Raw genomic sequence first — 13350 nt, forward strand, 5'->3', positions numbered from 1 at the left:
ATTCGGGGATCGGAGCGGGGTCGGGGATTCGTGTCTCCCCGTTCGATCCCTGACCCCGATTGTGTATATATAAAAACAATAATATTTTTATATATATTATACTAAATAAATAATTAAAAATAAAAAGTTTATATAGTATTATTAAAATTAAAAAATAATCTTTATTTTTATTGGTCGATTATAATTATATTTGTAATATAATATATTTTATAATTATCTTTTATTTATATTATAAATCGATTTTAATATGATTTGATGTTGAAAATATGAGATAATATCATTTTATTAGTATATTAGAAGTTAGTATTTTGTTTTTTTTATTAAAAAGTATATTATATAACATAAAGTCATTATTTTTTTATTAAAAAATTAAATTTCCCGAATCCCCACGGGGATCCTCGTTCCCCGTTCGGGACGGGGATCGGGGAGAAAAAGAATCCTCATTCGGGATTCGGGGCGGAGTGAGGGTGGGGCTGGAATTCGGGGATCGGAGACGGAGATAGCACTCACTGACTCCGAAGTGCACCCGCGCCCATCCTAGTTTCCACAAAGGTTGCTTCGAGGACTTATAATTGACCTAAAAGATGCGGGAACAGACGGATATTATTGACACCGAAACCGGACAAATGTGAAAATACATTTTTTTCAGAGTGAGTTATCAACTAATTTAGTTATTTTAATTCTCAATGATTTCATATAAATATATTTTCAATCTAATCATAAATGGATCCACGATTATATCCCCATATAAATGGAATAAAATAATGATTGAGATATAAACTCTCTTATAATTATAAAAATAGAATAATAATTTGGAAATTATAATTCCCTCCCGATATTATCTGTCATATTGAGAAAAGCAAAACTGCGACAGTATTTTATCCTCTGCATATCACAAAAATATATCTCTTCCCCTCTTATTTTCTCATTTCTTTCGTCTTCTTTTCGTCATTCTTGGATTTCCTCCTTCTTCTGCACTACTTCCAGGTTGTTTGCTTCGATATCTCTGATCATCATCATGTTATTATTACTATTGACATCCTTCACTTCTTTCCACTACTAGAAACAGAGCAATAGACATCGGCTCACAACCGATGTTAAAAAATTTTGTAAGCGATGTCTTCGCATGTGTAGAGAAAGGTCCTACATATTTAACATCGGTTGTGAGCCGATGTTAAATACAAACAAAGACATCGTCTCGCACTTAGTTTCTGATGTCGTTTTTGAATTGTATTACATTTAATGACAGTATTTCTATCTGAATATTGGTTTATCTCCTGATATATGTCAATTTTAGCATGTCACATTACAGAGAAAATAAGATAAAGACATCGTTTCTTAAAAACGATATGATGTCCATAGGAACCTCTAACATCACCCCTTTCTAGTTAGCTGATGTAGTAACTTGTTTTAACATGGTTTTTTTTAAGAAATCAATGTTAAAATAGTACAAAGACATCTCTATTTTAGATTTACCAATGTAATATCAAATTTTTGGTTCTTGTTTGCCTATAAGTAACCGATGTAAAAACTCAATAGGACATCATCTTCTTCTAAGGCACTGATGTGTTCTGTGTTTAAAGACATTGTTTTTTTAATTATAACCGTTGTCATTTACATGTATCAACATTGATTTATTTTGTGCCCGCTGTTGCTTTGGTTTACAAGTCACCCCTGCCTTTTATATATATATGAACCAAAAAACCAAAATCACCATTCAAGAAACCAACAAAAAACTACCAATAACCAACCAACCAAAAACTACCAATAACCAACAAATCAAAAACTACCAATAATATCACCATTTATATAAATTCCATCCAAACATCCAATATCTTCTAAAAGTACCATTCAAGAATCCATCCAACATATATAATTCCAAACAATTACCAACCAAATAATACCACTAGTTTCTCCAACCAACCAAAAACTACCAACCTCATTAACTAGTACCTATCGATCTGAATCATAAGTACGACATGTCTAGACAAAATGTTATAGCATAATGTTTGAAGATCGATCAAGTACTAGACCAAAATATGAGCAGACCAGGATATATACAACTAGCTACTGGACAGGAGGCCATATCTATCACAATTTGTCTTGGATATAGGCAAGCGTCTCTACACGAACCTCATCCAGCTCCTCCATCTTGTAAGATTTACGACTCTTGTTAGCCCACTGAAAAGTATAAGAAACAGACAACAATAATAGTTAAGCAGCTGTATAAAACAAAAAACCTAGCAATAATAGTCAAGTACTTGCATCAGAACACCAAATCTATACCTTAGTTATAAAAGTCATTTCTTTATCCTCGATTATATCTTTCATATAGCGCATAATCGCGTAACCACATTCACGGCCACCTGGTTGCTTAGGAGATCCCTAATAAAATTAGAGTTTACTATTTATCAGCACAACAAACATAAAATTTGATCTGCTGATCACTGATATTCAAATGCTAAAATATACTTACAGCCAAATTTTTAATTTTAGGAACAGTGTTTCCCCTTCCAGTCTGAGCTTTAAAAGTCTTAAATGCACTACAGTAAAGAATGTTTTCGTGTCCTTAGTTTTAGGGACAATAAGAAAATTCAACATAGATACATTTAAATTTGACAAACAAATTTAAAGAATTCACCTTAATAATGGTTTTTCCAAGTGAGGAAAATGAGTTGGATGCGACAGAGGATTGAGGATAAAAATTTCACCAGCATAAATTACGACCAAAATCCAATGATAACTGTTTTCATTTAAAATTTAAGTAAGGTCAGATTCATCACCAAATCTCAATCAAGAACATGAGATCATAATTACAAAGGCTGTCGAAACTTACTTGAAATTATGCGGCATCAAGAACATGCGATCATAGCTGCCATTCATCAACCGCTTAACAACATAAGTTTCAAACTCCTTGTTAAGGTTAAATGTGGCCCCAGGATCAATAAAGCCATACACATCCATTTCATTATTCTCACGAATCATACCGTGCAAGTAACTACAAATAAATAAATATTAATAAAATATCACAGTATTTTGCAATATTAATATCGAAAATGAAACAAGAATATGGAGTAAAAAAACTTACGACATATGTGCTGTTATTGCAGCTTGGCCAATCTCTTCAAATTTTAATAAAGCAATTAAATTCTCATGCAATATGTAGATAACCTTATCACAACCAAACACCTCAACGTCACATGGAATTGCAATAGAGTCCCCAGTCTCTTTCATTATGGTTGTTGCATGTTTATACAACGAGTTAAAACCATTGGGCACACTGTTAGCTACCTCCACTTTCTTAAACTTAGCAACCACATTTCGCATCTCAATTTTGTCTTTTTTCTTCGATGCATCCTTTCTTGTTTTCTGCAAATAAATAATCAGAACTTCAATAACACATTTTTTTCCTAGAAATAACACAGACACGTAAATAAAACACACGTAAATACAATAAAATGGATACAAAGTAAGGAATACCACAGCAGGTGGAATAGTGATCAAGTCCTCTGGCCAAGAAACCATAGAACCAATTGCTTGTTTCACAGTCTCTAGTTCACCCTCTACTGGCACAGGAAGTAAGGCATCTCCCTGGATGGCTCCGTCCACCGCAACACGAACATGTCCAGGCTGGATAGGCACACCATGAACTACAGTATTCAATTCTGTATCATCAAAAATCGTGCCGAATGCAACCTTGTTTTCTATGTTGTCTACAGACAACTCACAGGATCGCGGACCCTGCATTCAGATAGTATTTATTGTCATGTACATATAGTGTTTTCTATGGACAATTATCTCTCCTGTTTAGTTATAAGTATATATACACAACTTTTTACCTTCTTTGCGGGTGGAGGGGGGTCCCCACCAACATATTCAATATCGGCATCAACAATCAACTCCTCCCTCAAAGTTGGTGCAGCTGCTGGTATAACCGCTCCTTGGTTATGTGTTGCTTTCTCTACTGGACAACTGTCTTTGTCCGACAGTGGAGAGGATGTAATATTGGATGCACTAAGAAGAGATTTAAGCGCATTAATCTCTTGCTTTGTTCTCTCCATTTCCTCCTTGTAACTCTCCATTTCTTGCTTTGTTCTCTCCATCTCCTGTCTTGTTCTCTCCATTTCCTCATCCCTTATACGATCACGATCTTCCAGCTCACTCTTGGTAATTCTTCTTTTTTTTTCTTTTGGCAAATCAAACCATAGTTTTGGGGTGATATAACTTCCAATTCCTCGAACCCTGCCTGAATGCTCGGGAGTCTCGAGTGCTCTAGTTAATACGTCATCACTTCCAGACGGCTGAAATTCACCTTTTTTCTTCATCTCTAGTAAGTTATCCTATAAACACCACGTGTGCATTCAGAAAGAAAGCATAAAATGCACATAATTGATTAATAAAACAATTAAAAAACAAAACACAAAGACTATAGCTTACAATTTTTTTAAGAACATCACTCAACCCGGTATCAACTACCATACCCTCCGCTGTTTGACGTGCCTTCTTCCAGAGAATCGCTCGATCGGGTTTCTCTCCAGGCTTCAACCTTCCCGCCTTCACCTGATCAGAATGGAAGAGTATTTATAATCATATTAATTATGAAACTGGAAATTACAATAAGAGTAAGGAATTTCGTACTTCTTCTTCTTCTAAACCAATGTAGCCTTTCCTGGACAGCCGATGTGGATACTTCCGTTGCTCTACTATTTTGCTCTGTTTTGCACGAAGTTTCTGAAAAAATAATAGACAATAAAGGAATTAAAGGAAGAATTTAAAATGCAAATGTGATTTAAAAATAAATGTAAAACAATACCATCCACTTATCACTCGTCCTTTCAGCAACAAATCTCTTCCAAACATCTTTACCAACAAATCCGTACTTTTTTGGAGGCTTCCGCAGTTTCTTCTTGTCTCCCTTAAATGGAATGACATAATCAGTAGTCAATTCAGATTTGAATTGTCTCCACTTTGTTCCAGCAGACTTCAGAACAAGCGACTCACATTCCTCAGGAATTTTAAAAGCATTCTGAAACAATTAACAACTATATATAAGTCAACAGTACTAAATATATATATAACACATGAAAATTCATTTACTAAACAATTAACAACTATATATAAGTCTATAGGACTATGTAATTTTATTATTTTATTAGATTTTACCTGGATATCCATCCACAACTTATTTTTTAATTCACGTTCGACAAATGGCCAGCTTTTAATATCGATCGGAATCATAGTCCTCGCCAACATTCCTATGTAAGACTGCAAAGTGTGCCTAACTCTTCCCACTGGAACTCCAATATAATTGCATCTAACTTTGAACTTCTTGCCCTGAGCCTTTTTTACCACCACTTTATACATAGACGAAGGACCTCGAGCACCTCCATATCGTTTTTTTTTAGTTTCTGTAGTAGTAGTTTCTGATTGTGTAATTTCAGGTTGTGTTTCTTGTCCTGCATCAACCAGCTGATCAGCATTATCCTGCACAGCTGCCGGCTTGGATTTCTTGGATTTCTTAACTTTCTGCTTTTTTGGTGCCATTCTTTTCCTTCAATCTGTTGATTCAATATAAGCCAATTGCAGGTGAACAATTATAAAATACAGGTGAATAGTTAGAAAGTAAGCAGGCAAAAGAATAACGTTGAAAAATTAAAAAATGCACGTAACACATATTGCAATAGATTAAAGTCTAACAATCAGACATGGTAAAGGCAAATAAAAAGATGCAATATATTAAAAACAACAAACTTATCCTAGGTTGACTTTTTAAGCCAAATTCCCTGAATGTTCTGTCTACAATGACTAACACTATGCTCAAGGGCATCAACATCACATGTGGGTATAGCAGAGCAGAATGGGGGATTTTCCAAGACCGTGTCTCCTAAATCATCTTCATTATACACATCGTGATAGTCTCGAGTCGTAGAGGTTAATACAACAGACCATCTAGCATCAATCGGATCTTCAACGTAAAAAACTTGCTTTACTTGGTCAACAGACACAAATTTATCTTTCTTGTGCCCTTGTCGACTAAAGTCCACAAGTGTGAATCCAAGGTCGTCTACCTTAATTCCTCTCTCATTCTCTGCCCACTTACACAAGAACAGGGGAGCTTTGAATTCATGATAATCTAACTCCCATATATCTAAGATCATTCCATAAAATTTCATATCGCTCTCCACGGGATTCAAATCCTTAGCACTGGAGACTTGGACTGTCTTCGCCACTAAAGAAACACCACTGTTTTGGACAACTCTCAAATCATCTCGCTCCTTTGTGAAGTACCGGACTCCATCAACTAGATATGCTCCATATGTCAAAACATAATAAGATGGTTTTCCTGCCAACCATCTAATCGTTTCAGAAACACTATCAACATTCTCCTTAATTTCATTGCTAACCTGCACATATAACCGGAAAAAATGAATTCAATCTTATTTCATGATTGGAAATACTTGAATAAAAATAAACAATGGCCAAACTTACTTTTTTTTCAAACCAATCAGCAAATAGCCGATTGTGTTCACCCATCATCCACTGAGCACTTTTTTTTTTCCCTTGGTAAAGTCTTTCAAGATACTCCTTATGCATCCTGAAAAATGACAATATTAAACAAAAAAGATGTATCTAATATATAAGAAGACGTAGTTACAAGTAATAGCTTAGACTTACAAAATATAAGGATAGACTTCAGAGTTGTTTTGAAGGACATGCAGATGTGCCTCGTCTCGCTCGTTTTCTTCAACTGATATTACTTTTGCAGCAGATAATGGACCCGAAAGCTTGCTTTTTTCATTCGGAAGTCCAGCAGTGCCACTCTGTCCAACAAATTCTGAGCAGAACTCAACTGATTCTTCTTTTATATAGCTTTCGGCTATACAACCCTCCGGATAATAACGATTTCGAACATAACTCTTTAACACTTTATTAAACCTTTCAAATGCATACATCCATCTATAGAAAACTGGTCCACATAAACGCAATTCTCTAACCAGGTGGACTGTCAAATGTATCATTACATCGAAAAACGAGGGGGGAAATATCTTTTCAAGCTCACACAAAGTCACTATCACATCTGATTGCAGTTTATCTAGTTTTGATACATCTACAACTTTGTTACACAATGAGTTGAAAAAGAAACACAATCTAATTATGCTGATTCTAACATGTTTCGGAAGAACAGATCGAATGGCAACAGGGAGCAACTGTTGGAGGAGGATGTGGCAGTCATGGGACTTTAGCCCGTACATTTTCATATCAGACATCGACACACAATTTTTGATGTTTGATGAATGTCCAAAAGGAACTTTCATGTATAAGAATGATGACAAAACTTTCTTTTTTTCCGCCTTTGACAGAGTATAAGGTGCAGGGGGCAAGTAGGTTTTTTTTTCTCCTACTTGTGGAGCTAAATCACCCCTGACACCCATCTCCATCATATCACGGCGAGATGCTTCACTGTCTTTAGATTTATGCCGCATATTTAGAAGGGTACCAATGAGACTATCACAGACATTTTTTTCGATGTGCATTACATCGAGACAATGGCGAATGTGGTGAAACTTCCAGTATTCTAACTCGAAGAAAATTGACTTCTTTTTCCATACACATTCTACCCTCTGGGAATTCTTCACTTCTTTCCCAAAAGTAAACTTCACTTCTTGCTGCTGCGCTAATACTTCTTCTCCGGAAAGGGGTTCACGTGCCTGTCCATGCTCTTGTTCTCCATTAAAACTTGTCTTCTGCCTCCTATATGGATGATGTCGAGGCAAGTACCGACGATGGCCTTGGTAGCACATTTTTCGACTATGAGTCAAGTATTTAGCTATGGTATCATCGCAGCATATTGGACATGCCATATACCCCTTATTAACGCAGCCAGACAGATTACCATATGCAGGGAAGTCATTTATCGTCCACAACAATATTGCTCTTAAAGTGAAATAAGATTTACTATACCCGTCGAAAACATTTGGTTCCCCCTCTTCCCAGAGCTTTTTTAGATCATCAATCATTGGTTGTAGGTATACATCTATATTATTTCCCGGCTCATGCGGACCAGAAACTAATAATGTTAACATCATAAACTTCCTCTTCATGCATAGCCATGGAGGAAGATTATAAGTTACCAACACCACTGGCCAGCAGCTATACCTATTGATTAGCTTATTAGTATGTGGATTTATACCATCAGCCGACAACGCTAAGCGAAGATTTCTAGACTCACTACCAAAGATGGGCCACCTATGATCGATATTCCTCCAAGAAGGAGAGTCGGCTGGATGGCGCATCAGGCCATCTTGAATTCGGTGGTTTGCATGCCAAGACATCATTTCAGCAGTAGAAGGAGATTTAAACAACCGTTTAAATCTGGGAATAATAGGGAAGTACCATAAAACTTTTGCTGGAACATTGGTCCTAACTCTACCATCCTTCCCCAATTTCCAACGAGATAAATTACACTTGGGACACTTGGAACCTTCACTATATACACCCCTATACAGTATGCAATCATTAGGACATGCGTGGATTTTTATATAATCAAGTCCTAGATCAGATAGGTTCTTTTTTGCTTCATATGCATTAACAGGCAAAACATGACCACTTGGAAGGAAAGAGCCAACAGAAGACAACAAGTCGGTAAAGGCAGCATCGCTAATGCCAAACCTCGATTTCCAATTATGCAGTTTTAACATCGACTCTAACTTAGTGCACTCACTACCCTCAAACAGAGGTTGTTCAGCGTCGGCCACAAACCTCTTAAACTCATGTGCCTCCTCATCATAATCACCAGTACCATATGCTGCCTCACAAACTTGTTTTGTTTGTGTGGCAGCAACTCTGTTCAAGTCAGGAGGGTATGAACTACCAGCTGAAGACCTAGTTTCGACACATTTTTCTCCATGCCAAATCCATTCAGTGTACCCTAAACTAAAACCGTTCTCATATAAATGACCTCTGATGATTTTCACAGAAAATTTTTTGAAATTACCACAACGACCACACGGACAAGGAATGTTTTTACAATCAACTGCATTTTCTTTGGCAAAGATCAAGAAATTTTCAACCCCTATTTCGTAGTCTAATGAATCCCTATCTTTCAAAATCCACGACTTATCCATAAATTTCACAAGAAGGTATCACCAAACCAACCTACCTGATTATCATTCAAACATACACAAGAAATACAATTTAATACATATTCACAAAAAACAAATAAGCACAAAACCAGCAAGGATCCTAAATTATTTTATATATGATATATAAAAAACAAATAAGCACAAAACCAGCAAGGTATCTCCTAATGTTTATATATGATATATAAAAATGTACACATAACTGTAAGATGCTAAGCTTAGCATCTCCTGGTGTTTAGATATGAAATATACAAACAAAAAAATACCAATCGAACACAAGAATGTTAATGCATGCTGTTAAAATTTTAAAATCAAATCAATCAAACAAAAAATGAGAAACTTCATACCTTAAAACAACCCGAAAGCTAATTCGAAAGCTACTTCCAGATCTGCCGAAAAGGAGAGCAAGAAATTAACAAAACAAAGCAAGAGCAAACAAGCAAAAAGACCCAAAATTAAGAGCAAAATAGCAAAATCAAAAGACCCAAAACCATACCAAGAAGTTAGGAACCCAAAGCAAGCTCCATTGTAGCTAATTCAAAACTAGGGTTTTGGTCACAGCTGCTGAGAGATGAGTTCAAGCCTGGTGAGAGATGGAGGTGAGAGAGAGATGCTCAGAGATGGATATGAGAGGGAGAGAGCTGGAGGAGATGCGAGAGAGAGAGAGTCGAGAGAGAGAGCAGTGCAGAGTCGAGAGGAGAAAGGGGGGAAAACGGGGAGCAAATATTTGGTTAAGGGCGGGGAGGTGTATTTTGTGTAATAAAAGAAGCGGGGTGTGTAATAAGATAGACAAAATAATTACAAGTACTGGGCGCTTTTTTTAAATTTTTTTAAAAATGGAGATTAGACAGCGGTTCTTTTATAAACCGATGCTAGAAATGGTTTTAACATCGGTTAAAAACTTGACGATGTTAAAAACCTTTTTAACATCGGTGGCATCACCGACCGCTGTTAAATGGGTGATGTCTTTTGCACTTTTTCTAGTAGTGTTCTCTGTGTATTCTTTGTACTTTCCCCATAGAACAGCATAAAGTCCCATTACAATCAGTACTGCACCAAGAACCCTGTAATAAAAGTCCAAGATAAGTTACTTCTATTTGTTGCTTAAAATTACCAGACACAACCAATGTTAACAGTGACACAATCACACAACTATATTTCTTAAACGAGCTTAACAATTCTGATTGTTACGGTATGTAACAAATTTAAATGGATGTTAATATGTGAATGATAAATTACCCTCCAAGAAAAATCTTTTCCGCGAGGATGAAAGAGCCCATGATTGCGACAATGATCATCATCAGAGGACTGAAAGCAGTTACAAAGACTGGTCCTCTTTTCTCCATGACTAGACCTTGGACATAGTATGCAATGCCTGATGACACAATACCCTGCAATTTCATAAATAAATAACAATTATGCATTTATTTTATTGTTCTTTTCAAATAGTTAGCAGTCTCAGGGAAAGACTTACAGCATATGCAGCAGCAAGAAGGTTCATGTCAAAGCCAATTCGCCAAGCCCCGGGTTTGTGCTCCATAGCAAAAGTTACAGCAATAGATTGCAGAGTGCCCATGAAGCACACAAGTGATGTCAGTGAAAGGGGAGCTGTGTATCGTCTCATTGTCACGTTCTGTATCATACGATCACAACTAATTATTTTAATATTCATATTAAAATGATATATTCAGGTTGAAAATAAATCAAGAAAGTACCTGAAGGATGAAAAAAGAAGCCCAGGCAAAAGTAGCTATGATAAGAAGAATAGAGCCCTTGATCCAATCTTTGTCGGCGTCCACAGGGGTGGAAGGGGCAGAGGATTTAATAGGATGAATGTGGCTGCTCCATATCATTTCAACTACCTTTCCTTTGTACAATGTCATTAACATTGCTCCTGCAACCGTCACCACGGTTCCAACCACCTTTGCTTGGCATCTTACTGTCTTCATATCCAGTATCTCCATCCTATACAATTACATAAACTTATAAGACTCCGTTGTGTTAATGCTTAATTTCTGCTATATGGCCAAAGCACGTAAAGTTACATGCAAATAGTCAAATGACCTATAAACAGGATCACAGGGACTAATAAATAAGTAGTTAATATTACCTGCAGAGAACTGCCATGACAAATGTCATTGCAGGGAGCATGTTACTCATGGCACAAGAAAACGTAGGGGATGTGAATTTCAATCCAGCATAGTAGAAATTCTGATCAATCACCGGCCTGTCCGTCAATTTCCAAACATATTTTAGCATTTCTACATGAAACTGAACGAAACACTAGCCTAGTATAATGCTCACCCTAGGAGTCCCAGCACAAATATTTGCATGAAGATTGAAAATGTCATCTTTGGCCTTACTTTCCTGCAAATCATACCATAAGAATCAATTCAAAGTTCTTTTCCATGGCACTGATTATCGTTTATGCAAAGATAGGTTATTTAGTATCAAGGGATCACCTCTCAAGTACAAGAGCAAAGGGAGCAATCACAGCAGTAGCAAAAGCATGTCGATAAACAACAAGCACATAATGACTCATCCCTGTGTTCAGAGAGACTTTGGTTAAGACGTTCATACCAGCGTATCCAAATTGCAACGAAATCATGGCTATGTAAGGCTTTGCCGTCTCCATGAAGTTCCTAAACATCATACTTTTTTCTTCTCTTTGTATATTTCTTTTCGGATAAAGTGATATGGAGAGGCAAAAGCAAAACAATTGAGTTTGTTGTTGAGATATGTGAATGAACCTTCCCTTCTATTTATAGACACCACATAGGAGATCTGGTAATCCATTGAGAACTTGTACTAGACCAAACATGTCCAGTATATCCCGCTTAGAGCAGGGTCTGGGGAGGGTAAAATGTATGATACCACGCTCCTTTAGTGAAAGAGCAGGGAGGCTGTTTTCGTGAAGACCCCATGTGTTCCCGTTTACAACTTGTACTGTTAAGTGTTAATACATTATACATTTTAATGCATGTTAGGGTCCTACTCTTCCAAGTGAGTGCTGAGTAATCAAGCTTTAGTTTATATATTGTTGTATACTTTCTTACACCTTATAGAGAGTGTTTGATGTTTCAACTCATAAAAGAACAAGCATGTGTGTGCTCATATTAAATACTCAGAAATGGCCACTCTAAAGGTAGCAAAGATCGTCATGAAATGGACAATGCAAAAGTTTTGCAGAAATACTTTTAGAAAAATTGTAAACTCTAAAGGTAACTGGTGCATATATCATGACCTTCCATCCTGCCGAAGAGAGACCTTGTGCACTAGATAGTACTGAATTTACAAGACAACGGATTATTTATCTTCGGAAGAAGAAAGCTAAAATTTCATAGTCCTCTTTTTGATAAGCAGAATTTTGGGTCTGCAAGATGCTTTACATAATAATACCCACTTCTACTGGTAAAAAGAAAAGGCAAGTGTTTGACGTGTCAAGGTTGTTCTTGAACTCAGCTGTTTGCAAATAAGCTCAAGCTCGGTTTGTGAAGAGCTTGGTTTGCCTAGGTTGGTTTAAAACTTGAACTCGAGCTTGAACATAAAGAGTTTTAGTTAAAAAAAACAAGTCCGTTCCAAGCATTTAACATGTGCAGTTTGAGATCGTTCAGCTACGTTGGGCTCGTCAAAACTAAAAAAAGTTGGTTAGTTACTAAAAAGAGGTTTCGTATATCCTTAATATTTCAAACACTTCAAATATAAAATTGTTGTCCAAACATTTAATTATTTAATTTTTTGTAGATTTTATTGAAATCCAAGGTTAATTTTTGAGTCAAAATTGATATTTAAATGTAGAAGCTAAGCGGTTGGATATTTATTATTAAATTAAATTTATACCGTTAATGAATTGCTCGAGCTCAGCTCAGCTTAACATTATTCGATAATAAATTGAGTGCAACTCGGTTTTTATTAAGCTCGAGTTCAAGCATATCTTCTATGTGATAAGAAGACTCACTCGATTGGTCAGGAAAAGTAAAAATTAAACTCGGCTCGGCTGAGCTCAGTTCATGAAAGTGTTATATGTCGTATTATTTTTCTTCTATTATAACTTTAAGAATTATATAGTGCTTGCTTGGCAATCTCAAATAAGCACTTCTTTAACTAAAAGTTGGCTTCTTTTCTTTTATCTGTTTGTGTAATTAAAAATAAGCATTTTTAAAAAGTTCCGGAGAAAAAGGTTAGAAGTCGAGAATGTTGGTTTTTTTTT

The 13350-nt window shown here is 36.2% G+C and overlaps 1 protein-coding gene across 4 annotated transcripts; it reads right to left on the bottom strand.

Annotated features, from left to right (window-relative positions):
- Positions 1–1804: 1804 nt before the first annotated feature.
- On the bottom strand, positions 1805–11858 carry LOC108213333 (hypothetical protein). Of its 4 annotated transcripts, XM_017385115.2 has the most exons (14): positions 9637–10002; positions 9488–9529; positions 5164–5558; positions 4814–5026; positions 4639–4731; positions 4438–4560; positions 3840–4340; positions 3481–3741; positions 3089–3369; positions 2837–2998; positions 2642–2743; positions 2477–2543; positions 2287–2385; positions 1805–2181 (listed from the first exon to the last, which is right to left on the bottom strand). In XM_017385115.2, exons 3-14 carry the CDS (start codon positions 5542–5544, stop codon positions 2092–2094), a joined length of 2373 nt encoding a protein of 790 aa, XP_017240604.1. In that variant the 5' UTR covers positions 5545–5558; positions 9488–9529; positions 9637–10002; the 3' UTR covers positions 1805–2091. The 4 variants fall into 4 exon arrangements, 3 of the variants coding, with proteins under 3 accessions (XP_017240604.1, XP_063944869.1, XP_063944868.1); XR_010289700.1 differs by lacking the exons at positions 1805–2181; positions 2287–2385; positions 2477–2543; ... (7 more) ...; positions 4814–5026; positions 5164–5558 and adding exons at positions 10380–10531; positions 10615–10773; positions 10856–11105; ... (1 more) ...; positions 11445–11507; positions 11603–11858 and having other exon boundaries at positions 9140–9529; positions 9637–10204; XM_064088799.1 differs by lacking the exons at positions 1805–2181; positions 2287–2385; positions 2477–2543; ... (7 more) ...; positions 4814–5026; positions 5164–5558 and adding exons at positions 5648–6404; positions 6490–6595; positions 6676–9160.
- Positions 11859–13350: the final 1492 nt, after the last annotated feature.

Source organism: Daucus carota, chromosome 3, assembly GCF_001625215.2.
Source record: "Daucus carota subsp. sativus chromosome 3, DH1 v3.0, whole genome shotgun sequence".
In the NCBI taxonomy this organism is placed as follows: Eukaryota; Viridiplantae; Streptophyta; class Magnoliopsida; order Apiales; family Apiaceae; genus Daucus; species Daucus carota.

Coding starts and splice junctions, on each gene's coding strand:
- LOC108213333 (XM_064088799.1), bottom strand. CDS start 9,125: ATGGATAAGTCGTGGATTTTGAAAGATAGGGATTCATTAGACTACGAA. Junction 6,596..6,675: donor GAAGTCTATCCTTATATTTT/GTAAGTCTAAGC, acceptor GTCATTTTTCAG/GATGCATAAGGAGTATCTTG. Junction 6,405..6,489: donor CTGATTGGTTTGAAAAAAAA/GTAAGTTTGGCC, acceptor TTATATGTGCAG/GTTAGCAATGAAATTAAGGA.